The sequence below is a fragment of the Crocodylus siamensis genome, chromosome 5, assembly GCF_052110815.1.
Source record: "Crocodylus siamensis isolate JL-2025a chromosome 5, ASM5211081v1, whole genome shotgun sequence".
NCBI classification, from domain to species: Eukaryota; Metazoa; Chordata; order Crocodylia; family Crocodylidae; genus Crocodylus; species Crocodylus siamensis.
The window spans coordinates 153,532,398-153,560,313 of record NC_143399.1 but is presented as its reverse complement, the minus strand read 5'-3'; the positions used below and the strand labels follow the sequence as shown (position 1 = coordinate 153,560,313).

General features: G+C 43.8%; 1 protein-coding gene and 1 long non-coding RNA gene across 4 annotated transcripts in view; one reads left to right on the top strand and one right to left on the bottom strand.

Annotated features, from left to right (window-relative positions):
• Positions 1-2,503, bottom strand: part of IGF2BP3 (insulin like growth factor 2 mRNA binding protein 3) — a 160,118-nt gene extending 157,615 nt beyond the window's left edge. The window contains exons 1-2 of one of the 3 annotated variants that reach the window (XM_090046769.1): positions 2,121-2,503; positions 1,106-1,166 (exon numbers count right to left, since the gene is read on the bottom strand). In XM_090046769.1, coding sequence (XP_089902895.1) covers positions 1,106-1,166; positions 2,121-2,295 — 236 coding nt within the window. In that variant the 5' untranslated portion in view covers positions 2,296-2,503. The remainder of the gene's footprint in view (positions 1-1,105; positions 1,167-2,120) is intronic. The other 2 variants (XM_090046770.1, XM_090046768.1) reach the window with 2 other exon arrangements.
• Positions 2,504-7,067: 4,564 nt separating this feature from the next.
• Positions 7,068-25,907, top strand: LOC149864780 (uncharacterized). Its single transcript, XR_016442276.1, has 3 exons — positions 7,068-8,287; positions 22,573-22,889; positions 24,551-25,907. It is a non-coding gene; the product is annotated as an uncharacterized LOC149864780 (long non-coding RNA).
• The last annotated feature ends 2,009 nt before the right edge of the window (positions 25,908-27,916 follow it).

The window sequence follows — 27,916 nt, the reverse complement described above, 5'->3', positions numbered from 1 at the left end:
CCACCAGCATACTTTCTGGTTTCCCTTCAAGGCTGAATAAAGATTTAACATTTAAATTTTCAAAATCCCATGATTAGATTTCCAACAATAAAGCAGCTATTACTTACATCTTTTTAAATCAACTGATTCAAAAGATAGTATTTTCTAAATAAACGTGTACTTTTCAGACATGCCTTTTTAAGTGAAATAATTTAATCTCAGAAGTATGCCTGTCTGCGTAATGGAGGTCAGGAGCAAGCACGTGGAAAGTTTGATCTATTTTAGTATTACTCTCTAGAAACCTGGAGCACACTACAATCTAAACATTTATGAAAGAGGCAGACTGAACTGCTATACCCATCCACTGATTTGCATTAAGAGTCTGAGTGTTGCTCCTTCACATTAGGCCCACGAAATTTCAAACTATTGAGCCCTGAAGCAATCATTTTGAAAAAAAATAATTGTAAACACATATAAAGGATGCATATATCCTGGCTTCCCTGGGGAGACGCCAGATTCCTCATGTCTGTAGATGCCAGATCAAAACATGACCAGAGAAAATAAACTCCTTCTTAAATACAGATGAAGCTTATGCTACACGAGTAGCAAATATTGTGCATTCCAACATGGCAGAATCAAAGATTTGATACCAGCATATTTAGAAGATATGCTTTTTTTTGTTGGGAACAAAGCTCAAGTGCTGTTGGTTATATGATTCAAAACATCCCATTCCATTTCCTGCTAATGCCCAACATTTAACTCTTCTCAGGGGTTTTATATTTAAAAATGGTAGTAATTGTTTTATTTGATCACAATCACCTCTTTCACAAAAAGCTTGCATTTTACTGCAGGCCAGTTAAAGAAAAGGCCCTGATCCTTACAATGTTCTTGACAGTAGAGTGCTTTAGGGGTTTTGTCTGGTTTGGGGTTTTGGGGGGAGGTGAGGGGCAGTGCAGCATGCATGCACATGTTTAAGCAAGCAGTTTGTTTATCCACAAGGCAGGCAAGCACAAACCCAAGATGTTTTGTGTTTGTTTTACACTGGGGGGAGGGGGTTGAGTTTTTTTGCTCTGGTAGGCTAAGTGCCACCAAAAAAAGAAAGAAAGAAAAAGAAATAAGAAATTACCGTTGTCTCTTAGGGACTGAATGTTCAACTTCTATGAGTTTCCCATGGAGTTCCACTTTACCTGCAAAGGCAACAAAAGAAAATGGATTTTAGTGGGCCAGTGGGGGTGGGAGGCCTCCTCTTCTCCACCTCCTCCTAAACTGCATCAGTGGAATGAGAAGATACCACAGGAAATCAAGAGTGCAACATGTTGGTTCATTCACGAACAACTCCTGCAAGCAGCAGCATGGTGGCAAGCTACAATCTACCACAAGCTGGAAGGATGGACTTTTAAAGGGTTCCTGGAGCAAGAGCCTTGCCGGGAGATACAAATGGAAGAGGGGCTGCTTGAGAGGGGGTGCCGAGGGTGGGGACAAGCCCTTTCTCAAAAGGATGCGAGAAAGGTTTGTGTGCCCATGTGTATGTATGTGTGTGTGTCACATGCACCCCCCGAGGAACACACACGGCTCCCTTTGAAGGGAGGATGAGGCCACTGGGGCTGAGGAAGAGGGAAAATGAGCCACTGGCGGCCGTGCAGGGGGGTGTGAAGCCGCTCGCTCTCTGCTCAGCCTTGCCTGCCGGGCGAAAGGCCTCGGGGCGCCGTCCCCGCGGGCGGCAGTCGAGGGGCTTGCGAGGGGCCGAGGCGGCCACATGCGCCCCGAGCGGCACCTCACGCAGAAACAGGCCGGGCCGGGTCGGGCAGGGGGCGGCGGCCCCAGGAAGGAGCCAAAGGGAAAGCGAAATCAAGCCGAGCGCAGCTCAGCGCAGCGCCGGGCCCGACCCGACCCCGACCCTCCCGGCGCCGCCGCTTTCCTCGCCAAAGTTTCCGCGCGCCGGCTCCCTCACGGGGCACCGGCGCGGAGGCCGCCCCCCGCCGCGGGCGAGCCCGGCAGCCGCAGCGCGGGAGGGAAGGAGGCGGCTGGGCCCAGGCGGCCGCGGGGGAGGGGGGAGTGCCTGTGGCGCCTCGCCCGCCCCTGCCCGGGGCTCGCCGCTGCCCGCAGGCCTGGGGCCGCGTGGGGGGAGGGGGGCGGATCACCTGAAAGTGCCTCGATGGCCTTCATCGCCCAGCTCTCATCGGGGCAGTCCACAAAGGCGTAGCCCGCCTTGACGAGAAACGGGCCGGCGAGCGGGATCTTGGAGTCCTTAAAGAGGCTCTCGAGGTCCGGGGCGCCGACGCTCTCGCCCAGGTTGCCGATGTACAGCTTGTTCATTTTCCCGGCCGATACCCGGGCGCGGCGGCCGGTCCCGGCTCTGCTTTGCTCGGGTCGGGGCTTGCTTGGGGTTTGTTGCTGTGTTGGGGTTTTTTGCTGGGGGGTTGCTTTTCTTCTTTTTTTTTTTTTCTTCTTTGCAACGAGAAATAATCACCGGGCGAAGAACCACCACCAGCAGCAGCGCCGCTGGGGGCCGGGGGCCTGGGCCGGGCCGGGCCGGGCCGGGGGCGGGGGGAGGGCGGGCGGCGGGGATGTGCAGTGCGATGGAGGCGAGGGAGAGAGAGCGAGCGAGCAAGGGGAGAGGGGAAAAAAACCCAAGCTGCAGCCTCGTCCCTCCCACCCCCGCACCCCCCCAGCTCCGAGCGTCTCTCTCGGGGGTAAAAAAAAAAACAAAAAAACCCGCTGTAACCAAATCGGAGTCGCGGGGGCGGCGGGCGCGGGCGGTGGGTGGGGGCGCAGCCCGCCCCGGCAGCGGGATGGCGGCGTGGGGAGGAGGAACGAGCAGGGGAAACTACTTTTTTTGTCTCACCCCCAGCCCCTCCGGGCCGCGGCGGCGGCGGCGGGCGGGCTCTGGCGGTGTCACACGCCGCGCAGGCAGGCGCCGCCCCTCCGCCGGGGAGCCGGAGCGAGCCCTGGGGAGGAGCCGGGCCGGGCGGGAGAGGGAGAAAAAGGACTTGAATATTCCGGCTTTTTGAATGAGCCACGTGTTCAAACTACAAATCAGCGCCTCAAGTGAGGGACCAGCTCCTCAAGCAGCGCCGCCGGAAGGCCGCCCGGGTACAAGTCGGGAGCTGGTTGGCAGGGCCGGAGGTGGCCGGGGCCGGGGACTCGCCAGCAATGCGGCGTTTTTAGGGCGCCCGCGCTTGCTCCCCCGGGGCGGGAGAGGGGCCGCGGGGTAGGGGCAGGAGCAGGCGAAGGAGGAGGAAGGGGCGAGAACAGATGATAACTCCGGCGCACCTGCCCCGGGCAGCGGTGGCCCGTGCAGGCTGGCGTTGAGGGGAGTAGGGGTGCGGGGACCAGGCGCCTGGGCCGGGCCGGACCTGGTCTCCGCCTGCGATTTCATGTTTGGTGACTTTCTGGGCTCTCGCCTGCCATTGGCTGCGCGGGCAGCAGGGCGAGGGAGGCCAGGCGGGGAGGGGAGGGGTGGGTCTTCCCTGCCGGGAAGGAGCCCCCTGTCCGGCCATGTCTCCTGCCCTAGGGTCGAGGCTGGTGGGGACAAGGACAAAGGGGTGGAGGGGCAGCCGCGGGGGCGAGAAAGAAGCGGGAGAGTCCTCGGGGAGGGAGTAACGTGCTCCCGCCTATGGCTCCCACCCGGGGTGAAGGTAGAAGGTTGTGTTCTTCTTTCTTTTGAGTCTAGTTTCATGGTGGATCCAAGCCGAGGACACGTGAAGAACGAGCAGCCCCGGCCCGCCTTCCCCGCGCGCACACGCGGGAAGGCTGAGCTGGGTCCCGCCCCCCCGGCTTTTAAGGGCCCGCTCCTAATTCTCAGCGCTTGTGAGGAGCACAATGGTGGGGCTGTGGGGGGAGGGGTCTGGCTCTGTGGAGCCTTTCCCGGGCAAGCAAAATGTTGCCTGAAGATAAAGAAAGGAGACGGAAATGAAAGGCAGCACTGTATTGCATTTCATATGGCAATCTAGGAGGAGGGAGTTTGTTTTTGCCGTTTTGTTTAATGATTCAATACACTGGAGTGAAAGGCTTCACTTATTCCGTGGCAGAGTCTACTTGCCATCCCTTTTAATAGGTATTCCATGGAAAATAGTGAAGTCCATTAGTTAGCAATGAATGCATTTCCACATGTCCTGTATTTTATGTGGAAATGTGCAGTAAATAGGCATGCCTCAGTTTGTCTGAGTGGGGTTTTTTTCCACCTAACTCATACGAGCTCTGTTAGTAAACAGGAGCCATTTAATTTCATTTGAAGAGATATTGTTGATGCATGTTGAGGAGTTCTTTTGTTATGTGTACTTTGGCCGCTGCAGTCTACATGTGCGGTTGGTTACACATGGCTCAGAGAGCCCCATGTAACAGGACAGAAAAAGACATGTGTAACAAAACAGTAGTTGAAGATTTTTAGCATAAAGTGCTGTCTGATTCAGGGACGCATTTCTGAACAGGAGTCCTGAACCAGAGGGGAGACAGTCACCACCAATGGGGACTGTTGCATTTCAGCAATTGTGAAGAAGCATGCTCTCTTCATAAGCCCATGCTTCTCAGCTTCATTTATCACCAAAGTAAAAATGATCATTTAAATCCACTGTGTAGTTTGTCATCTTAATTCTTATTGGCCTTCAGTGACAATTACTTTTGCAATTGACAAAATGTGCATTTGTGTTCCCACTGTTTACAACTCGGCCATTGTAGAAAATAAGCAAAAAGTTCCTGTGTGTAGATAATTTTTTCCCCCTTCGTTCAACATGATCAGTTTCCACCCACATCTGACCTTCTTCTTAAAGGATCTTGTACTTCATATGAGCCTGTAAAATCCACCTGAAACAACTATTGTGTGTGTTCAGTATGTGCATGAGGGGAACATGCCATCACCGCTCCTGGATTTTTAGTCCAGACTGCAGACTGCTTTAGTAGTATTGCTTTGATCTGTACTAACTTGCAATTTGCATGTGCTCATGTTTACATATGTGGTCTGTACAGCACTGTTCAAATGTTCTCTCATTAAACTGTTAAATTGAGTATATTGTGAATTTGAAATAATATTCTAGTTGACCATTCTGTTATGCTGTATATTTAAAGAGAGAGAGTGGGAATTCATATACAAACATGAATCAGTGGTTCAACATCATAAAAAAAAAATGTAAGTCCCCCAATACTGGGGGAGATAATGTGGCTGGGGTTATGCTGAAAGTGTCTTTGTAATGTGGCAAAGAGTTTTGTACAGAACTCCACTATATTATTTTATTTGTAATGTAAAAAGTTGTTTAACAAAATGCTTTAAAAAGTAAATCCAGAATGTTAACGTAAAATTTGGTTTATGCTGTATGACAAAAGGCTACTTTTAATAGCATCTACAAATTTAGTCTGTATCAATGTGGCACTCAGAACACTTGGGCAATCATTGTTTTGCAAGGAAACTTATAATTTGACATGTAACTGATTTTTTTTTATAAGCATCTACACATGTTTATAGCTGGCTAGATATTTAGCAAAACCTCTTGAGAAAAAAAATGATCCAGATTCCCAAATTTTAAAAAGAATTAGCTGTCACCTTTTTGATAGCTTTTAAAAATTCTAAACCAAAATATGAGCTTAATCCTCTTGGTTAAATATTTAACCTCAAAATGAGGAAAATATTATAGCCTTATCCTGTTAATTGGTGTGATTTCCTTAGAAAAAAACTTTTTAATTTTAACTTCAGAATAAGCAAGTGATACCTTTTTATTAGGTTTTAATGACCTTGCAGAAAGCCTAATCATTTATCTAAAATTTCCCCCCCCAGTAATGTAATGTTAATGAATAAAACCACTCTAAATAGACTTTCTTCAGTTTTCTAACAAAGGTTAGATTGGTAGCTGTTACATTAACCATCAACTGTAAATAAAAATATTCTGTGAAAAGATTAAGAATAGTTAAGTGACTTTAAAAAGTATTTTAAGTGAGAATTATAGTTGAGAAAGTCAGTCATTTGACCTCCTAATTAACTGGTCGATCAGTATAAGTGATGATTAAGATGGAAAAGGAGGAAGAATGTGTTTATTTTTTCTCCATTACCATCCACAAGTAACAACAAAAATATAGAAATTATAACATCTCCAGTAGGGTACAAAGGTGATATTTTGTAGGCTGCTTTGGGGCCCCGCCACTGGTCTACTGACCTCTGAACTATTTAGAAAGAGTTCAGCTTGCAGGAGAGAAACGTGCGGGTAGGATCTAGGTCTGCCATGTCTGTATGACCTGGATGAAAAATATGCACTGTTCTACTTCCAGCAATGCAACAATGAGGGGGAAGGGGTGTGTAATGCAAAGAGTTGAAAGGTTGCTGAGCAGAGCTCTCCTTTTCCCTGCGTTGTGGGGGGAGATAATACATGCAACCAGAAGGGGAAGGAGGTGGAAATCATTAGACAGAATCTACCAGTGATATTATCAAATGTTGGGAATATCCTTCCATTGGTCAGCTGCCGAGCGCGGCCCCATCCTCCCCTCCGCCTTCCCGGCACCCTCACTTCCCTGCCGAGCCCCTGCCTGTGCCTCAGCCCCAACCCGAAGCTTCCTCGAGCTTGCAGAAAGCTGCAGCTGGCTGAAGCAGGGATGCGGAACCGATTCCCGCATGAAGTTAACACGCAGAAGGAGGCGGTGATGCCGCCGCCCACCCACATGGCAGTTAAAAAATCAGACACGCTCCCATCGCGTCACTCGAGAGACAGATGGCGAGAGAACCAGGATGTGGAGGGCAGGAGGGGGGGCATAACTCGGCGGGGTAAACAACAGCCCCCTCCCGGGGGAGGGTGTCAGGAGCCAATGCCTGCTCCGAGGCGGGGCGCGCCCGAGCCCGGGGCCAGGGGAGCCGCCCCCGCCCGCACAAGGCTGCAGAGCGGAGTGCGGGCCCCCGCCCGCCTGCGCGCGGCCGTAGTAATCGTAGTAAGTGGGCATGCCGCTCTGTGAGTGGGTGAGTGAGAGAGGGAGCCAGCGCCGCCTCCCATTGGCTCCGCGCTGCACCAACCAGCGCCCGCAGCCTCGTTTGGGTCGCAGCCACGGGCCTCCTCATTGGTTCGCGCCTCTTCTCATTCATTGGCCTCCCGCGCGGTGCCGGCGGTGGCGGCGTTTGTGGCGCGAACCCCCCCACCCCCGGCTGGGGGCTCCCCATGCCCCTGCGTGTTGTGCGGGGAGGGGGCCGGGGCTTCGCCGAGTTGAAAGTGGGCACCACGCGGGGCGCGGGCAGCCTGCTCAGGCTGTGTCCCCGAGGGCCGGCGCGGCCCCGCCCCAGCAGCCGCGCCCCGAGCCCCCTCTTGCCTCCAGCCCCCTGGGCTGGGCTGGGCTGGGCTGGGCGCGGGGGGAGCGGAAAAGCCCCAACAAAGCAGCCCGGCCCTGCTGAGCAACGGCCACGCTCGTCAGAAGGACGTTTGCAGCCGGAGGAAGCGAGGGGAGGGGGGAGGCGAAAAAAAAGCCGCTGGAGAGACCCCGGAAAGCGACGAAGCGGGAGTCGCGCCCCGGGAGAGCAGCTGCAAGACCCCCGCAGTGCGTCCGCCGCGGCCCCGCGGCCATGTGCTGGCATCTGCTGACATGGTAACAGCCCCGTGCCCGGCCAGCCCCGCTCCTCAACACAAAGGCCGGACCGCGCTGCCCTTGTCTGCTGCTCGAGTCGGAGCATTCGTTACCGGTCCCAGCCCTTGCCTGTCACGTTGATTTGCATTCCTAATCAGACGGAATGAAAATAGCCCCGGAGAGCCCCAAACGGTGCGCTGCACGCCGGGGCTTTCAAACTATGTAAGGAAACGCTCTAAAATTTAAACTTCCGAAGGAAGCGGCTATGCCACCCCGGGGAACAATAGACGGTGGCTGTTCCTGCCAGCTTCGAGCTAGAGTCGCGCTGGGAAGGAGCGGTAACCTATTGTCTTGCCGTTCTAGAAGCTGCCAGCATCTCCCCTTCCTTTGTAGAAGAACTATTCCTTAGTTATCAGTGACTAGAGTGAAGTTTTCATCTCGAATCCATAAGAGTTAGCAAAGGACCAAATCCTGCGCTTGCACGTTGAAATCTTTGGGTAAAGATATTTCCTAGGGGGGAGGCAAACGTGAAACAGTTGCCTGTAAATTGAGGAGCTGGGATTAAAAGAACGGGGGCAAAGACTGTTCCAAGTTTTTTTTTCTTTCATAAACATATGAAGGCAATAAATGGGAAGTGTAACCAATTTTTTTTTGTTAGATTAATCTATCAGAAAGTCATAGCTCAGTGCTTGCTTTCTTTGGAGGGTCAGCAACAGTTGTTCTACAAAATTGATGACAGAAACAAGGACACACATTTCTGAGGCATGCCTAAAATGTTGTAAGTAATGGTGTTGCAAAATGGTGCACTTGGGGCATTATGGTTTTGGAAGATTAATATTTTGCTTATATATTTTTGGGAGAATTACTGATGTGCTGACTCTCTTCTCTATTTACTCTTTTTATGCCAATTGCCAAATATTGTCAAATCAGCTTTTGCAAAATCAGCATCCTGAACAATAGATGAACGAAGCTTCAAATTCCTTTGTTTGCCTTGCACAAAACATGCAGTAAAATATTCCGCAATGCACTGAAATGCATAGTTGGCTTCAATATTTGAGCTTCAGAACTACCATTTTTCAGTTTGATATTTACAGCTTTATGGACAAACACACTACAGTAAGAAAAAAAACTTTACTGTATGGAGGATATAAACCTCATGTAAATATATCTAATATTAGAAGAATTTTAAAGAACTGAGATAAAGGGACAGGAGTAATAGTCAATATGGCTTCCTCTATTTAGAAAAAGGTTTTCTGCCTTTCAAAGAAATAACTGAAAATAAAGTAATAGTTTTTATGGACAATAAAAATGCTTGTCCTAATTTAAATATAAATTAAATCTCAGAGTTTTTGTTAGTTTTGTTTGGTTGGGGTTTTTTGCAACTGGGAGAAGTCAGAATATTTCTTGCTTGTTCTTCATTTGAACCAGTGGGTCCCTTGCTAAGGGAAAAATGTGTATTAACTAATGAAATAAAATGGGACAGCAGACTAAGCATGAAATCCCACTGGAGAGAACAATGAGAACCCTCCTCTCCACTATATTAGGAAGGCAAAAATCATTCTGAGATTTTCAGATAGCGTCAACATCATAGATAGCTGGGGAACAGTCCCAATATTTTCCATAAAAATAGGTTCTAGGAAGGGAAACAAAAAAACAAAATTACCTTTTTAACAATATTTTGCACTTGGATCTTTGTCTGATCATTTCCCTCCAAATAATTAATACTTTTATACTATATTAATTTTAGGAATACTTTCTAAACTTAACTTTTCATTATTTGTGAAGAAAAACTGATAAATGGCAGTCTTCATACACATTCTGAAAAAAATTGTACTTGACATAGTATACTTTGTTAATGAAATGAAAGGAAAATTTACTAGCTGTTAGAATTTCTGTGGAACTAACAAATAAAAAAAAAGCTTTAAATTAATCTCGGTCTTAAAGAAAGTAAGTTACTTTAAGTTGAGGTTAATAGCTATTTATATCTCCCCATTTAATTAAATGACTATTTCGATTTAGATATTGTTTCTCTTCTTACATATTATATTATGATAAAATGTTCACATTTCCAGGATCATATTAAAATAGTAGATTGATACAAAAACCTTTACTAATATTTTTATATTCCAAAGCATTTGGTCAGTGATGTTTACATTTAAAAAAACATGGACTTTTCCCAATAATATGACAATATATTCTTTTCTGCTTTTTAGTTCTCTCAATATCATAACATAATTTAATGTTAAATGCAACTTGGTTTTGTTTCTCTTCTGTTCTTTACTCAGTCAGGTTCAGCAGTTGAGCTTATGCATAGTGGAGCATGTAGTAATCTAAAACTACCTGAAAAAAAAGAGTTGCAATATTATTGGCTCCTCCTACAGATAGCAGTGCTGGGAAACTATTATGCCTTCCTTTTTTTTTTTTAAACCTAATTTCAACTACTCAGTTTCACTTGTTGGCATTCTCCATGTAAAATATAACATGTAACCATTTCCTATATAGGTGTTTTACTTAGTATCTTGTAACTATTTATAAAGCTAAGAAAAAAAAAATCAAACTACAAATACAATTCAAATAACCACAGTTAACGTAAAACAATCTACATCATATTATATAGTGAAAATACATGGAACAATGTTTTCACTCAGCTATGACACTGCAACAGTTAATTAGTCAGTACAAATTTATTTAAATTCCCAGATGTTGAAAATCATTGTATTGTACAGCCCAGTTATTGACAAACAGTGCAACCAAGTAACTAAAACTCATACAAAAATGAGTTTTCCATAATACTGAGGTCATCTAGTGTTTGACTAATAACAATTTTTTGTCCCTGGAGGGAAAAGAACTTTTCTGGTTTATAGGATCTTGCATCATTGTAAAATATCCTTTATGGAAATAAAAAACAACACTTAATTTGGCAAGGAAAAATACTGCTTCTTACACATTAGTAAATTCTAATTTTAAATCTAATTTACATTTTAATTGTGCTGTTCTTGGTAAAAATTGGAGATGCAGAAATACTTTGCTGTATAAACAACCGGCTTCTATATATTCCAGAATGATGTTTCTGTCTTAAAGATAGTTTTTAAAGCCATAATAGGAATTAAACCCTGTTTTGTAACTGTAAGAAACCCAACAATAAATTGATTTGTGTGTCCTCTTCCCATGTAAAATTACTGTAGGAAGCATAAACAGCCATAACAGACAGAAAAACTAACTGATATCTTTTATATGTCTGAAGCTGTAATGCTGATTTTTATACCATGTTGTTATTGCACAATGATTTTATATTAGCACTGTGGTTCCTATGTCTGAAAACTCAGCTTGCAGAATGCACGCTAACAAAGTGCCATAGTGGGGTCACAGAGGCCAGGGGAAAAATTCAGTTTTGTTGCATCAGACCTGTGATAAAGCCTCAACCTCTATGTAAACATTTAGTGAAGCACTCTCCTATGTAGCAGTTTAAGTTGAAGTTAACATGCAAGTTATGTGCTGTAACTTAACTTTGTAAAACTACAGTTCAAAGTAATGTCATATGATCAAAGAAATAGCACTATTTCTGTTCTTTTCCTCAAAAAAACAAAACTCCCCAAAACTTGCTTGCTACAGATAGATTATTTAATTGAATGGTTAATACCAAATCAAAATGTTGAGCGAAAGTGTATGATATAGGGGGGATGGGGAAATAACAGTTAATTGTTTTTTCAGAACATTAAATTTAAATTTTGCTTTAGTTGTTAATGAAGCTTAAATTTTAGACAGTAAGTATAAAAGTTGCTTAATTAATTTAAGTTAGGACATTAAAGTTTTATCATGTTGCTATAAAGTTGACAAAAAAGAAGTTCTGTGTTTTAAGAATAAATAATTAAGATAGTTTAAACTAAAAAAAAAAGTAACAGAAAACATCTAGACAACATGGATAGTATAGTTACTTGAACTTTAACTCTTCAGTGTTCTGGTCTTCTGAATTTAACTGAACTATCACAAATGTTGCATTAAGACTTTTGATCATATGCACATTCCTAAGTTGGGGTGGGGGTTAAGAGAGAGAAAAGAAGTGGAAGCAGAAGGATGTAAAAACTGTAAATAATAGGACCAAAGTGTTCCTTTATAGAGGAAATAGATACTAGTAACCCAGTGGCCAACAGGTGCTTGCTCAGTTCTTAACATAGTCCATGCTGGCCCAGGAGCTAGGAGGCTCCATTCAGTAGTTCTGCATGTTCATTTTCAATTTGGAAGTACAAGTTCTGAAATTTAGTTATCCTCCCCTGCTCCTCCCCTCCCATATCTACCATGCAACTCAGATGTCCAAAGCTAACTTTTAACTTTGTTCATGGACATACTCCAATGAAGACTCATTACATTGTCCAGCTTCAAAGGTCAGCTGTCCTAATAATTGGGGAGGAAAGGACATCACTTTCTCAATAGTAAGAAAAGAGTACTGTGCATGATACTCAGACACACAAAAATATTAACAGCTTTTGCCTAACAAGAATTTTTCATTCAGTTATGAAAAAGGGAAAAAGAAAGTAATTAAACGGAAATGACAAGAAAATACTTTATTAAAGGAACACCATGCTCTCATCTTCTGAAACTTGAGTTTATTCCTGTTGTCCATAACACTGAGTTACTTAAATACAAGAGATGTAGCTGCAAATGTATACTATAACATGCTTGGATTTATTATCACACTGTCTCATCTTGATGAAGTCTTTTGTGTAGTACTGTATGCTCAAGTAGAAGGCAGGGTAGATTTGCACCCTACCATGTAGTGGCCAAACAAGATGAGGCTCGTTTTGTAACTTTGAAATTGGAGGTGAAACACTATGAAGTTGATGAAGACGATAAAGTTGGAGGTGAAACGTACCTTGGTTTTATTACCAAAAGATTTAAAAAAAAGTTAAAAGCTGTGTGCACAACTGAATGCAACATTCAGAATGCAAGCTAACATCTGTTGGCTTCTTCCTCTTCCCCTGCCCCTCTTTGCCCCCACATTATTACCACATTTCTGAATAAAGTGTGTTTTCTCTTTTGCATTTGTACTACGTCATTTATTTTCTTTTCCCTACTCTAATTTCTTAATAACCCTCTACTACAAGAACAAGTTATTTGACTAGCAGTAGAAAAGAAATAGTTCTGAGACTAGGAATCATCAGGAAAGGTAGATATTCTCTCAATATTTACTCTCCGAGCTGTCTTTATAAGCTTCATTTCTATTGCTCTCCATGCTACTTAAATTTCTGCCTATTGGGGTACAGAGCACTCTCAAAAACAAGTATTTACCACTAAGAGATAATATTGGAATAGAATAATGGTCTGGTATTTCTGTGTGGAAATGAAGGGTTTACTAACATTGAAAATTATGTCTCAGTTTTTGTTTGTTTTCTTATTTATAAGAGTGATCTTTAGTTTGCTGGGGAGGAGGGATTGTCATCGTCCTCCATCATGTCTCTAAAATAAAATTAAAAATAAGTGTTTTAGATGCAATTACCGCTAGTTTTCTGAAGGGTCTTGAATAAAGATTGCCACTGCAATCAAAGGACAGCTTCTAAAATCACTTAGCCTTACCTTAAAGAAAATGACGAGTATGCTTGGTCATCTAGTAGTGCTATTAATAAAGTTATTTTGTTGCTTGTATGTCAGAAAACAGAGAGCTGCATTTATATGGAATTAATCAACAACATTTTGTACCTTACAAAACTCTGGGTAGTTCTTCTTTTTAAGTGAGAGAAAAACCATCTTTCCAATCAACTTGGCTTGTTTTTTTATACACGTGTTTCAAGGAAATGATCTATGTTCAGGAAAAAAGTCTGTGGATAGTGCTTTAAGGATAAAGAATAAATATTGAGTAAAGTTGTATTTTGACTAGACCTAAAACAATATGGTGAAAGGAAAAGGAGAAAGAGGCCTGTTCATTTGATGAACTGTAGAGGTGAAACCCTTTCTTTGAGGCATCTCATCTCCCCATTCCATAGGTGTATCTAAGGAACTGTCCTGGAATTGTTTTCCCCCATTTTTACCCTGATTCTGCCCTATGTCTAGTGCAAACTTTCTGTGCCTAACAAGTAGCAAATGCAGAGTAATACTGTTTCTTTGGGTAGCAGATTGCCATAGATAGACCTTTTTTCTATATAAAACTACCACTCTATTCCAGATTTACTATGGACACCTCTGAATGGAGGCTGGGTAAGAACCTGAACTAACTGTTAAAACCCAACAGATTTAATGACATTTACAAGCTCATAAAACAGGTTCTGCTGATTTATGGCCAATCTAACAGATAATTTAAGGGCAGTAGTGAAACTTGATTATGTACACACAGCTCCCTTAAAGTTGGGTGTTTTAACAAAAAGCCTTTTGGACCAAACTGATTGCATATCAATCCAATTGAATAAATGGTGTATTCATGATAATGATCCTACAGTATATTATAAAGTGAATGGGGAAGATTTTAGACTGAAGATCTGACTCCTATTTGCTTCTTTGCTTTAACAATGCAGTAATTAATAAAAACTGCAAAGTCTAATTTCACTAGCTTAAAAATCAGGAAACTTGACAGGAAAGTCATCTTCCTCTCTTGCTAATACAAGGGGAGGAAAGGCAGTCTTAAGTTATTATGCAACACTGGGCACCTAAGCAAGATTATAGCTTTTATTGGGAAAGCACTAAACAGTTTGGGCAAAGCGGTAAGGTAAAAGCTGAAAGCAGTTACCAGTAGAAACAGACTGATACTATTAGCATAAAAAAAAGAAAGGAAAAAAAATTAAGTTGTAAGAAATAACCTTTATAAAAGTCTCATTTCCCGTTAATCATGTTTCTACAACCAAAAACTTCCTTTTGGGGTAAAAAGATACAATTAGTTTCAGCCAGAAGATAAATGTTTTGAAGCTCTAAAAAAGGTGCTGTTGACAAATGGAGAAGATCCAGCTTTATAGAAGACCAAAAAGATTTTTTTCCTCTCTGGTTTTAGAATATATTTGCAGCTTAAACTTCAAAACCTGCTTGGCTTAAAACCTTCAGGCTTGCCACACTCTTTATGCTTGATAAGACAAGGTTGAAGAAATTAAATCCTCAGATAACAATTGTAGAAATGTTTACTCTCTTTGCTAACTAATGGCAGCAGGAACACTGCTTTTTGGCCTTTTGGCTAAGATCAAATGTCACATGAACAGTCTGAGCATTGTGAGAAGTCAATCTCCAGAGATATGCAAGTGTGACTCTGGGGATGTGCATATTCTGAATGTGTAGCTCCTCCTCCCCCAGCTGCCTAAAACTCTCCCATCCCCCACCCAGCTGTCAAGTGTCCCTTGCCACCCAATTGAAATCCTTCCTTATCTCCTTTCTTCCAAGCCCACTGCAGACCCTGACTTCTCATGCCATGAAGAGGAGACAGATCACTGCTTGGGGCCCCACTGCTTAACCAAGGGAGCAATAAATGTTGCTCTCCAGTGTCTGCTACAAATTCTCATATGTGAGTAGTTGCAGCAGGCAGGGAAAATAAGAATCCACATTCCAAAGCAGCGATATAAAAGAAAAAAAAAACACTTCTTTTTTACCCCACAAAAAAATCCCCAACCCAAGTGCTGGGGAAAATCCAAACCATCTCTGACTGCAATATAGATTTTAACATGTGCGTAGGCTGTATGCACAATTCACAATAAATGCTATTTGTATTTGTATTTAAAATGGAGTCATTCTTAAGTTTTCACCTAGTTAAACACATGACTGGAGCAGCGATATCCTTTCTTTCCCTTTTCCTTGTCTTTGGTCTCAAGCAAAGATGTGTGTGATCCAGCTGGGGTTGTGGAAGGGAGGAGGAAGGCAAGGGTAGAAAATGCTTTTTTCTTCCCTTCAGAGCAAATGTTATATTACGTTGTTATTGCCTGTTCTAGATAACGCCAGCCTTAGATGCATTTTTTTTTTGGGGGGGGGGGGGGGGGCACTCTCCTAGGATCCCAGACAAAGAAACAAAGGAGAGAAGCAATATTTAAAAATGTATAAATTAATCGCTTCATGAAAATTTCCTCAGCACACAAGAAAGGAATTTACATGGGCAAATTACCATAACCCACTGTAGGTCTGTTCGGTGTTGTTTCATGATATACAATAATTATCCTCCTATGTATCCTAAGACAGCAAGTTTTCTGGGACAGGAATTTATTAGTTGTTCAACATAGCTCATCTATTGTATAATGGCAAGTGTACTTGTACAAATTTCACATGTGCTAGCCTGATCTCTAACCTGAAAGATGAAGTCTCATTTTTCTTTCTTTCCAGTCTCTCCAAACACCCACTCTTGTCCCAGCCTGTTGTTTTCCATACCTCTTAGTGAGTTTCATCTTCCTAGTCCAGTTTCTTCTTCCCTCCTATTTCTACTTCTCCCACCATCTCTCAACATCACTCCATTCATATGTTTTGTCTTGTCAAGTCTTGCTATTGGCTCCCCATTCTCTTTTCTAGTTAACCATTTCTCCCTCCACACTTTTTTCCTTTTACCTTTCTGTTCTCAGTCCCTCAAAATTAAACACTGTATATTATACTTTTCTAAAATATCAACCAAGGTACTATTACACAAAGGAGGTGTAAAAAAACAAAAACAAAAAACAGTTAAAAAGGGTTAGCGGTATGTTTGGGGCAAGGGGATTTTACCCAGTGAAGATGAGTGGTCTTTTAACAGGCCCCCAGTGAATCACACTATCTTCATACTCCTAGTCCAGAGAACCTACTTGAAGGTGTTCACAACCAGGTTGAGGATTAGTACAGTACATGGTTCCCTTCAGCAATAGAAAGCAGAGAGCAATTTAACTTCTCACTTCACTGAAGAGGCAGAAGGATGGAAAAGCAACAGTGCTTTGCCCACAGTGGCACTCCTACGTTCCGCAGCATATATAAGGGGAAGAAAAATTAAGCAACAGAGCAAGAAAGAGCAGACTTTGATTACCTTCTGTACTGTGGCCCCCCAGGTCTATATTGGTCCATGGACAGACCTATTGGTCCATATGTAAGGCTATTGTTGTCCCTGATGTCCTGTTCATGAAGCCTGGAGAAAGAATATTAAGGTACACTTGTAGGAGGCCCTTCTCTTACAACCTACAATGTACATTTGTCTCCATCAACTCATGGCCCTTGTGATTTTTGACCTAATATAATTCTAAAAGCGAAGCTATTGCAGAAGGGAACTGCTTGCCTGCAAAGAGGTCTTCTCCAGAAAGACCACCCTACATCGGAGTACAGTGACATACATTGGCTACCTACTTAGTCCCAGGTAAAGTTGTAAGCAAATTTTCTAACTTCAGGACTTAATATGGCCCATTGAACACTGAAGAGCATTTGTTGCAACAACCTTCTCAGCTGTCTTCAGCGGGGAAGTGTGAGAGAGACCTGGTCTGAGAGTGCTCATCTCATTCAATAAGCAAGCTTCCCATCCTTCTCCTACTTCACCTCATTGCCCTGGCTTCTCCTGCTTAGACTTCCAAATGACCACTCTTAGGTCATGTCTGTACTCCCCCTTGTTCCCTCCCTGCTCTTCTTCCTCTCCTTCCAGAACGCTGTGGCCCCGTGGGGAAGAAGGAAGTAATAAAGCAGCAGATGGTGTGTAACTAGAAAGCCTGTAGCTGAGGTTCCCCAGCTTCCACTCCCAACCACTCCAAGTTGCCAGGGAAGAGTCCAGAAAAGAGGAAAGTTCAGCCAGTGTCAGGGAGGAGATCCATGTGCAGCCTCCTGTCTCCCCACAGCAAGTCTTGTTCATGTGTCTGGTTTTGTTGGGCCAATCACAAAATGACATGCTGAGTAGCTTATGTTCCTGATTACCAGATTCAGGGAGCTGCAAATTTAAGGGTTTGCTTTAGCCTGTAAAGCTCTACATGGTTTGGATCTGGGACACCAAAACCAATTGCCTGTCAAGCTATAGCACAGCAGCAGCAAACAGCTGAGTCAGTCCCCTGGTTTAATTTGGATTGGGACTTTCTACAGGGAGGGCAAGACTTATTTAGCACTAGGCCCCAGTAACTCAGTGTTATGCTGCACAGCCTCAATGGGGAGGCATCAGCTCTGATATTTTCTTTATTACTTCTCCCCACTTATCCTCTGGAGCAGGGCCTACATGTAGCCCACAAGGGAATTATTTGGAGCCTCTGCTTCCCCACCCTTCTCTTGCTTTCCACACCCCTTATCCTTCTAGCTGCTGCTGTAGCCAAATTCTCTGGACTCCCCCTTCTCTGGCTTTCGTTTCCTGCCCTTGCCCCCGGGGCTGGGGCGGCACAGTGTAGCCTGCAGCACCAGAGAAGCCCACAGCAAAGGAAGAAAGTCACGGCCTTGAGCGACTAAGTTGGACAGCCCTGCTCTGGAGAATAGATTTGGGGAATGCCAGCGTTTTCCCAGTTTGAGGGAGGTTTTGTGGGGGCAGTTAGGATTCTGGAATGGGTACTTAGGAAGTCAGAAGTCAGTTTAATAGCAAATCCAATGTAGCGTGTTTACAGCACCTCTGGCATTGTGATGGCACTAAACACCAGTTTGCATGGAATGCAATGAGTATGGACTGCTGTCTCTTCCTCCCTTTTCTTCCATTTAGCATATGCTAACAACCCGTTCATATCCCTCCTTTCTGATCTGGTGTCTGCCAATCGGCTCAGAGGCTTCAGCTATGGAAAACAGCTGTGCAGGGTGCCAGGCTTAGCTAGGAATAGCTGTAGCCAAAAGATATGAATCTGTGGGTCCCTCTTTCCTGCCCCATTGAGTGTCCCTAGCCAGTCCAGGGGCTGCAGCCACAGGAGGCAGCTTCATGGAGTGCCACATTCAGCAGAAAACTGCAGCGGAGCAGGCAGGTTCCCTTTTCCTGGCCCTGTTCTACACAACTCCACCCCCATGCTCCCACCTGCTGGGAGCAGAGGCAGAAAGAGAGAACTTGCCTACTTTTGCCTCTGCCACATTTGAGCCTCAGCACAGGCTCCCCACCAGCCCCCACTTGGTGCCTCCCCCCCACCTCATCAACTCCCAGAGCTCACACCCCTTGACTATGCTAGCACCGGTCAGTAGGAGCCCACACCACAATAGCAACAACTGAAATACAGAGAGCCCAAGCCACATCAGATAACACTGCCATTGCAGCTCCCAGGTATTCTGTGCAATATTCCCACCCTATGCTGCTCTGGCCCAGAGGGCAGAAATAGGTCTGTACAGCCAGCAGAGTTGGAACAGTGTTATCTTTTTCACAAACACCTCCCCTTGCTGCCCTAGCAAGGAGCCAGGACCCTCTTCCCTACACCAGCCACAGGAATCAAAGGAGGGGAGGGTACAACCACATCACTGCACCCAGCTGGATCTACTCATGCTTCCTCATGCATGCTGGCTTCTATTATCCTTCCAGTCGCTCACAATTTTTTTTTCCCAGTATACTCAACTCTCCTTCCCCTCTGTTAAGATTTTCACTAGATCCAGCTTTTATCTCTCTCCCCCACCTCCGTTCCATTCCATTTCTACCACAGGAGGATTTTCTATATTGTTTTTGATATAGGGTTATTCTGATTCAAAGGGTAATGGCTGTTGTTGGGGAAACAGTGCATTGTCCTGAGGAGAGGGAAGGTACAGATAAGAAGTCTTCCCTCACTGAGTATTGTTTGTTGTACTGCAGAGTTCTGGAAAACCTCAGCTGGCTCTAGGCTGAGGTCTGACAACATGATCCATGTTCTTTCTAGTTGGTAAAATGTTGAGGAAAAAAAAAAAGCTTTAAATGGAAATTATTACTGTTTCTCTTCTAGAGAGCAAGCTACTGGCAGTCCTTAAAATGAGCAGTTAATATGAGCGGATAATACTTCAGTCACCAAGTCTTGGCACCGCTGTGAGTGTCTAGCTTACTTTCCATTTTGAGGTGGGGGATACTAAGCAGAAGAGAGATGCAACTTTGGCAGCAGCCAAAGTCTTCAGAAATGAAACTAACTGAATCACAGCAAAGACTCTTAAGCAAGGCATCTACATTGGTCTTCTTGATCAGGTGCATTTTTGTCAGTGAGCTACCAAATGGCTACTATGATTTATTTAGCTGCCTTTGATTCCACTGACAGCATTACCAACAAAAAGCAGAGGCTTACGAGGAACATAGCTATAGTGGAACAAAAGGAAGCAACAGCAAAACATCTGATTTTTTCCAGGGGCCAGAGGGTGGGATTCAGTCATTGGAGGAATCCCTCATGTGGACAGCATTCTCTTTTCCCACCATTCCTACTTAGCCCATGACAGCAGAGATCATATGCTTTTATTTGGTGTTGGACACTTTGCCATTTAATTCAGCCAAAATGGGGCAGGGGATGGCTTTCTGCTTTTCCTGAAGTCAAGTTCCTAGCTGAGGCTTTTTGATGGGAGTGGGGAGCACAAACAGCTTTCTTATTGTAGGAGCTATGTCCGTTCCTTCTTCCTGAGCAGGATACCATGCTGCCTTGTCTGCAGCTGGATGCGCTGTGGGCAGCAGTCAAAAGCCAGGCAGACTTTGCCATTATCAGGGTTATGACCAGGACATGGGCAGGCAGAACTCTGTATTAGGAAGTTACAAGCCCAGCAGTCAGGAACATGCAAGGTCAGAAAACAAAGGTTTACTAGTCAGGAGTCAGAACTGGAGTCAACACGCGCGTCATGGAGTCAACACTGGGAGCTAGGCACAGAGCCAGGGACTCTGATCTACCAGCCAGGAGACTAGGCAATAGGAGCTAGAAGCTAGGCATGGAACAGAGAACTGGGAAACAAGGAGCCAGCAGTGGGGGAGTGGGAACTGCAAGTCAGGAGATTAGGAGCAAGGAGACTAGACAGAGAACCAGACCAGGAACATGGAGCCAAGCAACCAGCAGGAATCAGACTGGGAATAGGAACCCAGAACCAAGGCACCCAGGAGCCAGATGACCTAGGACTACATAGAAAAGTCTCTCCTGTTGAGTAACCCACTGAGCATGGAAAGACCTGCTGGTTATATCCCAGCAGCCATACCCAGGCCGTTAACTGGGGCTAGCTGGGGGTAAAAATCAGGCAGTCAGGACCGCCAGGAAGATGATGATCAGTCTCCCTACTGCCCTGATTCCTCTAACAGCCCTTGACAATCACCTTGTCACCTCCACATCAGGTTAATCTACATGGGGTTAAACTTGAAAGTTACTCACAAACCTGAGTAAAAATGCAGAATGCAGATTCTTCTTCAGGGTTTTTGGTTGTAGCCGAGTTAGTCTAAGGACATAGGCAGGCAAGGTTCTTTGGATAGATGTGATCTCTTTTATTAGACCAACTAAGTAGTTGGAACAAAGTTCTTTGCAAGCTTTTGGGCACAAGTGGCCTTCTTCAGGCCTAGAGAGACTCCATAGTTCAAGATTTCAGAACAACTACAGAGTCTCCCTATGACAGAAAAAGGGTGCTAATAAAAGATATCACATCTACCCAAATAGTCTTCTTCAAGGAGGGGCATCTCATAGATGCAGCTCCTAGTGATCAACCACAAACTTAGCTAGAGCAGATGTAACAGAAGCCAAAATACCTACCTACTGGCTAGGCAAGGGAGTATTTTACAATCAAATGACCATTTTAGGGTCTCAGCTGGGGCTGAGGTGGCATGGGCACTAAGGCATATGGTTGATAGCCCAGAGATCTCAAGTTCAAGGATATAATAAACATTCATAGCATGGTCTGTCAGATCCCAACCAATCTGCAAATTCTGCTAAAATACCTTGTCACAGGACAAGGAAGAAGCAGTTGGTTGCCTTACCCAGGTTTAAAGCAGCAGTTAGTAGAAGGGTGTAGGATAAGAAGCCACCCCACTGTTTTTTTTATGTAATTTTTAAATCTCTATTTACAATTAGTAAATGTGTTAAAATAGAAATAATTCTCTTTGCAGAAAAACTTCCAGATGACTGCTGTTCCCTTTCTGCTTCTTATAGGATAGGATGGGGGGGAGGAGAAACCACAAGGAGATGTAGAAAAACTCACCAAGATAAAAATCCACAGTTGAAAACTGCTGCTTTTCAGAACTTGATGTTTCTTCTTATGACTCCTCCCTACATCATATTAAATATGCCCCCTGTTCTTCAAATACCTGAATAGTCCCAGTTAAGGCAACAGGGCTACACCTTGAACAGTGTTTGCAAGACTAAGTCTTTAAATTACTAAGAGGAAAAATTCCTGCACCTTGTTTGCCCACAAAGCATGATGCACACCTACAGCTTTCTATGAATAACTGCACTCTGAATTCTTCCACTTCACACATACCCCTGAAAAAAAAAAAAAAAAAGAATCAGGCGCTCAAAGACAAAGAGTATCTAGGGAAACTATTCCAGTCCTGCACACATCTTTTAAGAGGGTGTTACTTATCTTATTAAGTATCTTTTTTAGACCCACATGACAGTTCATCTGCTATTATCCCCATTTTACAGGTGGAGTAATGTAAATGCTCTGAGCTGGGCTTCAGAAACTTATTCAATATGCACGAAGTCAGTGGCTGAACTGGAAAAAGCCAAGTCTCCAAACCCTTGGTCATATCCAGGGATCCTGGTTTTCTCCAATTAAAAACAACAAACAACTCCCTCCCCCTTCAAAATCCACATTTTTCCATGATTAAAACAACACCACATATACACAAATGTGGATTTTGGGAGAGATCTATCTAGATCTATAGTTTTTGATCATGGGAAAATGTGGATTTTGGGTTACACTTTAATTAAAAAAAGGGGGGGAGGGAGTTGTTGACTTGACAAAAATCAGAGAAGACCAGGATCCCTGGTCATGTTTAGTTCTTCAGACCACAGTTACCCAAGATAAGGGATTGCAGGAATTATCTTATTTTACCTTGAGTTAGGTGGGTAACTCAGCTTTGCCGTTGTTGTGGTTCTAGCCCTTTTAAAACTTTCACCATCAAAGACATTACAGAACTGGATGAGGGAAATGAACAACATGACTTACCAAAGGGTGCATATTTGATGGCCTTCCTCTCTTCAACATGGTCACACGTATGTAATATAGCTCATCTGATTTTGAAAAAAGCTACATTAATCTACATTTATTACCCAGTCTTTTTCTTCTCTTTCTGGGGAGGAAGAGCAGCAGAAAAGGGGCTAGCATGTTTAGCAACAAGAACTCTGAGAACTATGGATCTGAGAACAAGTATTCCAGTTTGGAGGTTGCTGGCTATATAAAATCTCCACTACAAGATGGTGGACTCCAGGATGATTTCCCACATCTAGCAAGGAGCAGCAGAAGCAGCAATTGTTTCTCAATACCCCCTGCTGACCAAGAGAATGGATGGGAACACACAAAGGCTCTTAGAGCAAATGGATGGCTTATCTGTTTATTTTCACAATACAAAAGTAGCATGGAGATATTCACAGGGACTTCTTCAACATTTTTAAGAGGTAGGTTTATGTTTTACATATTGACAGACATGTTGTTGCACATATTCCAAAAAGCTGTTATTATCAGTTGCCAACTAAAAAGAAAGAGGCTTAAGATGGCTTATTTAAATGGTGTAATAAATTGTGCTGAAACATACTTTGCTGTTTGCTCCTACATCCTGATTATAGTACAAAAAAAGAGCAGTGGCCATCCAGGCCACTGGTCTAGCCTGTTCCTAGAGCAAACACTGTACAAGGGAGCAGTATAGTTAAGACCACCTCCAGCCACATTTGACACCCCCCACAACCAACCAGAACAGCCAGGTGACTGTTTATAGCCAGATCAAGCAGGGGCAGCCTTTAGTACAAGTTCAGAGCAGTCTCATACTCATGTCCCTGGAGCCATAGACATAACTTTTCTGTCATGATGCTCCCTTCCTAACTATGGCATGGGGCTGAAATTATGACATGCACCTGAAGGGTGGTTCCGAAGAGGATGGAGCTAGATCTGTTCACCACTGAGTGGCAGATCAACAGAACAAGGATCAGTGGTCTCAGGTTGCAGCAAGGGAGGTTTAGGTTGCATACAAGGAAAATCTCTCACTAGGAGGGTAGTAAAGCACTGCAACAGGGTACCTAGAGAGGTGATAGACTCTCCATTCTCGGAGGTTTTTAAGTTGGGGATGGTTGTGCTTTGATCAGGGGGATGGCCTCCTGAAGTCCCTTCCAACCCTAATTTTTCTATGATACATACATATGCATAATGCCCTCTCAGCTAGTTCCTGGTTTTTAGGACTAGGAACAGAAGTTACACATAAATTGGTTTAAATGATCTAAAACTGGTTTAAACCTGTAACAGAACAGAAGTTCAGTACACATAAACTGCTTTCAAGATGGCCAAAACCAGTTTAAGATATACTACATCCTATTGGATTTATCATACTTAAGCGATTTAGGTTAAACCAATTTATGAAACTTTTGTCCCAGATCCTAGAGAGAAATAATGTTCAAATGAAGTCACAGAAGTGAGAAATCATGCAGTAAGAGATAAGTCAATACAAATAATCTGTATTTGTGCAACATGTGGCACTCAGAAGAATAATGCAGTGCTAACCTACCTGGATTATAAATCACTCACCTTGATGAAAGAGCTTTTTTCTTTACAATGATTAAAACAATTCTGTTGTACTTCCACCTACCAATCTCATTTCAAAACTCTTCTCCCAGAACAATAAGAGCTGATAGTGGCAGCATCACAATCTTTGCCCCTGGCACCACAAGAACCTAGAACCCCACACACCTCACTTTAAAAGTGCTCTCCCATGGGTATGGCTACCCTGCAAGTTTACTAATGTTTTCACATCCCTTTTAACCCTAGCCTACTTTTCATCCAGAACACAACCCCCTCATACCTACTCCTGCATGTTGTTTCAACCCACATTCACTTTTACAGAGTTTAGGATAGGGAGGCTGTACTTTTAGGCAGGTGCCAAAATACCCACTTCACAGCATGGATGCATCTAAACCACAAGTAGCTCAACTCATTTTTAACTAACCCTCTAATACCACCCCAATTGCAAACCCTTTATCCACTCACTGCCCCACCCAGGCAGGCCCTTAATTGCCAATTTATATAAAGCCAGCCTGCATTTAACCCTTTGCTTTCCTATTTCTTTTTCTAGACACTTCATGAGCAGCCTGAGAACCTTGCCCGATGTGCAGCTAGCTGGCCAGAGGAGTACCCCAGGATTCTGGTTAACCTCTAGTGCAAGTACAGCAAGAAGTATTATTCAGGAAGAAGCATTCAAATTTCACTCTGGTATGAGAACATCTCAAAGATCCTGGGCATGGGAAGGGATCAAGCAGAGAACTGTTCACACTAAATATTGAAAATTAAACAGTTCCTCATCTGCCCAACCCAGATGAAAAGAGGTTGAACATTGAATAGTGCCAATCTCCAGCTCAGAGTCCTTAGTCCTTCGTGCCAGATGCTGAATAGGCACAGTGTGCATTTTAGACCTGGTAGAGGGTAGCAAGAGATGGCAATGAAATAGGGACAGTACCAGAAGAAACACCAGTGGCAGAGGGAGCAAAGCATCAGAAACACCTCAGCAGACACCATCAGACCAAACAGAAGCATTGGCTAGAATATATCATAGAGCCATATTTGAGCAGCTGTTTAGGGATGGTCTAAGAGCAGCCTGGAGAGGAAAAACACTGGAGCATGAGCTAAAGTCACAGACAAGTAAAGGACACCAGCCCTTCTGATAATTACTGGGGGGGAGATTACAGTATGTGTGAAGGATTTCTGAGTTACAAATGCAGGACACTGTGCCTATAGAAGGCTCTGCAATATTACTCAGCTAATATCATACCATGGTGATCACTGAGAAGTCAAGACACTTGACTTGAATGCAACAGGCGATTCAGATTTCCTGGCTCTGAGTGATCACTGAACAATGCAGGGTAGCAGGGTGGGTGTTCGCCAGGTCCCTGCTGGCAATGACAATAAAGGTTCATTTCAGTTGACACTCATCTCCCATAAATGAAGACAATAAACTTTCTGCACTGAAAACCAAAGTCTGTGTCTAGTGGAGTGTATTGATGTTCAGCTTCTGTTGGTGCCTGTGACACACAAACCACTAGTCTCCAAGTTTACCTATTTTGCTGTCAGAGGCACTGGGGATTTGCAGATACATACAGAGACAAGTCAAAACAAAGTTCTCCATATGATTTGGGGTCCCAGAGCCTACCACTGTTAGTGACCTTCTGCCACTATGGGCTGCTGCTTGCAACCTAGGATCCTCTATGGCTTGCAGCCCCGCATCTCTGCTATAATCAGCAGATGCTGTAAAAGGAATAGATAAAGGACAGGTGTTAGGATTATGGGGATGCTGCCTCTGTTGCAGCAGAGAGAATCAGTGCAGCAGGCAATAAGTCCCTGGGAATGCCTCTTCTGCTGCCATAACCAGAGCAAGCTGCTGATTCCCTGTGCGTCCAAGATCCAATCTCTTCACAGGTGGAATCCAGCCTGTGGGCCATATGGTACTGATCCCTGGCTTAATTAAAACCCCCCACTGTATATACCTGTAGTGGGAAGTAAAAGATAATGGTACCACAAGAGGTATCTTATGGACTAGGTAAGGTTTTCACTCCAGACAGGTACCCACTACAGAGGTACAGATAACACCTCCAGAGATGCAGGCAACCTAGAAGCAGTGGTCTCAAATTGCAGCAGAATAAATTTAGATTGGAAATTAGGAAGAATTTGCTCAATATGAGGATGATTTGATTAAACACTGGAGCAGGCTGACTATGGGGGTTGTAGAATCTCCCTCCTTGCATGGTTTCAAAAGCATGTTGGACAGACATTTGATTAGGATGGTTCTCATGGGATTGGATGAGATAACCTCCTGTGGTCCAGTCCTTTCCAATTCTATGATTCTCTAGCTCCCAGGAGGAGGGAGATAATGGCACTGATTTGCAAGGGTTCTGGTTTTTGCTGATAAAAAACCAAAGAAACCATTTTTGGATTTAAAAAAGTAACCCAAAATCCAGAGTTTTCCATGATTAAAATTAAACACCTTTATATATACTAGGGGTGTTTCGTGTTGATCGTGGAAAACTATGGTTTTTGGGTTACTTTAACCAAAAAATTAGGTTGCTTTTTTTTTAATAAGAGAAAATCAGGATCTCTGCTGATGTCTGTTTTGTCTATGAATGTCTCAGAGAGGCAACTAGCAGAATAGGTTGAGGCAGTAAAGCTCCAGAAAGTGGCAGAACTAGAGCTAATGGATTTATCACCACCTGACAACTGTTATTGTTGTGTTGGGCTGGGAAAGGACTGACTCTTTAAGTGGCTCCAGTAGGAGTCAATTGGACAGGGTTGTTATGTGGTGCAAAGACTCATGGTACACATTGCTGATCAATTGGGACTCAAGACACTGAAATAAGCAGACCTCTTTCAGAAACTATGGCTATGAGCAAGTATTAAGCAACATAATGACCATTGTTCCTGGTTTTCTCTGATTAAAAAAATAATTCCCCAATTTTTTAATTAAAATAAGTAGCCCAAAATCCACATTTTTCTGTGATTAAAATGAAACACAATACATATATATTAGTGGTGTTTTGTTTTGATCATGAAAAAATGTGAATTTTTGGGTTACCTTTTTAAATCCTAAAATTCGGGATTTTTATTATCAGAGAAAACCAGGATCCCTGATCAATAAAATTATTGTTATAGAGGATATTATATGCAATGGAATGGTTTAACTATTCTGCTTCCTTGAACCTGTATCTCCAACCACTCTACCACCATCAACATGTGTGATCCAGTGTGATCCAGATTCCAAGCAGGGGAAAAATGTTAAAGATATGACTAATGAGATAGGCTTAATAGCTTTACAATTATTATTTAGAAAAAATAGGATTGCAAGGCTGGCAAGAATTAGCAAGCACTAGTGCATGGTTTCACATATACCATGCTCTTTGTAACTATCGCCCAAAGGCGATAATGCGCTTTGTAGCATAACAGTAGTCCCAGACTGTCTTGATTAAAAGTGCCAGCGGCTGTGTTAAATAAAAAAGTCCCTGTTTGTATCTGTTTGTAGAACCCTCTCACCAGGGAGGGGAAGAAAAACAAAGGATAGAAATCAGTCTTGACTGGTTATGGCTGAGAATTTTTCACACAGGAGAAACCTGGGATTGTCAGTGAGATTATAGGGTAGGAAACATTTCAGTAATATACCAGCCCTTTCCATTTGCTGTTTGGTCAGGATGACAATTTTTGCCATAGAGCAGGGGCAGGCAATTATTTGGGGCAGAAGGTTGCTTACTGAGTTTTGGCAAGCTGTTGAGGGCTGCACTGGTAGCCCCGCTCTTTGACAGGTGCCCCACCCCTTGGTCGCCACCTTGGGACTGAAAGTCCTGCCCCCAAACCCTGACATCTTTGCCACCAGATGTCCTTCCCCTTGCTCCTGGAGGTACTCCTTTCAGCAAGGTTTTTTTCCAAAACCAGAAAAATACCTATATTATATTCTAAAAAT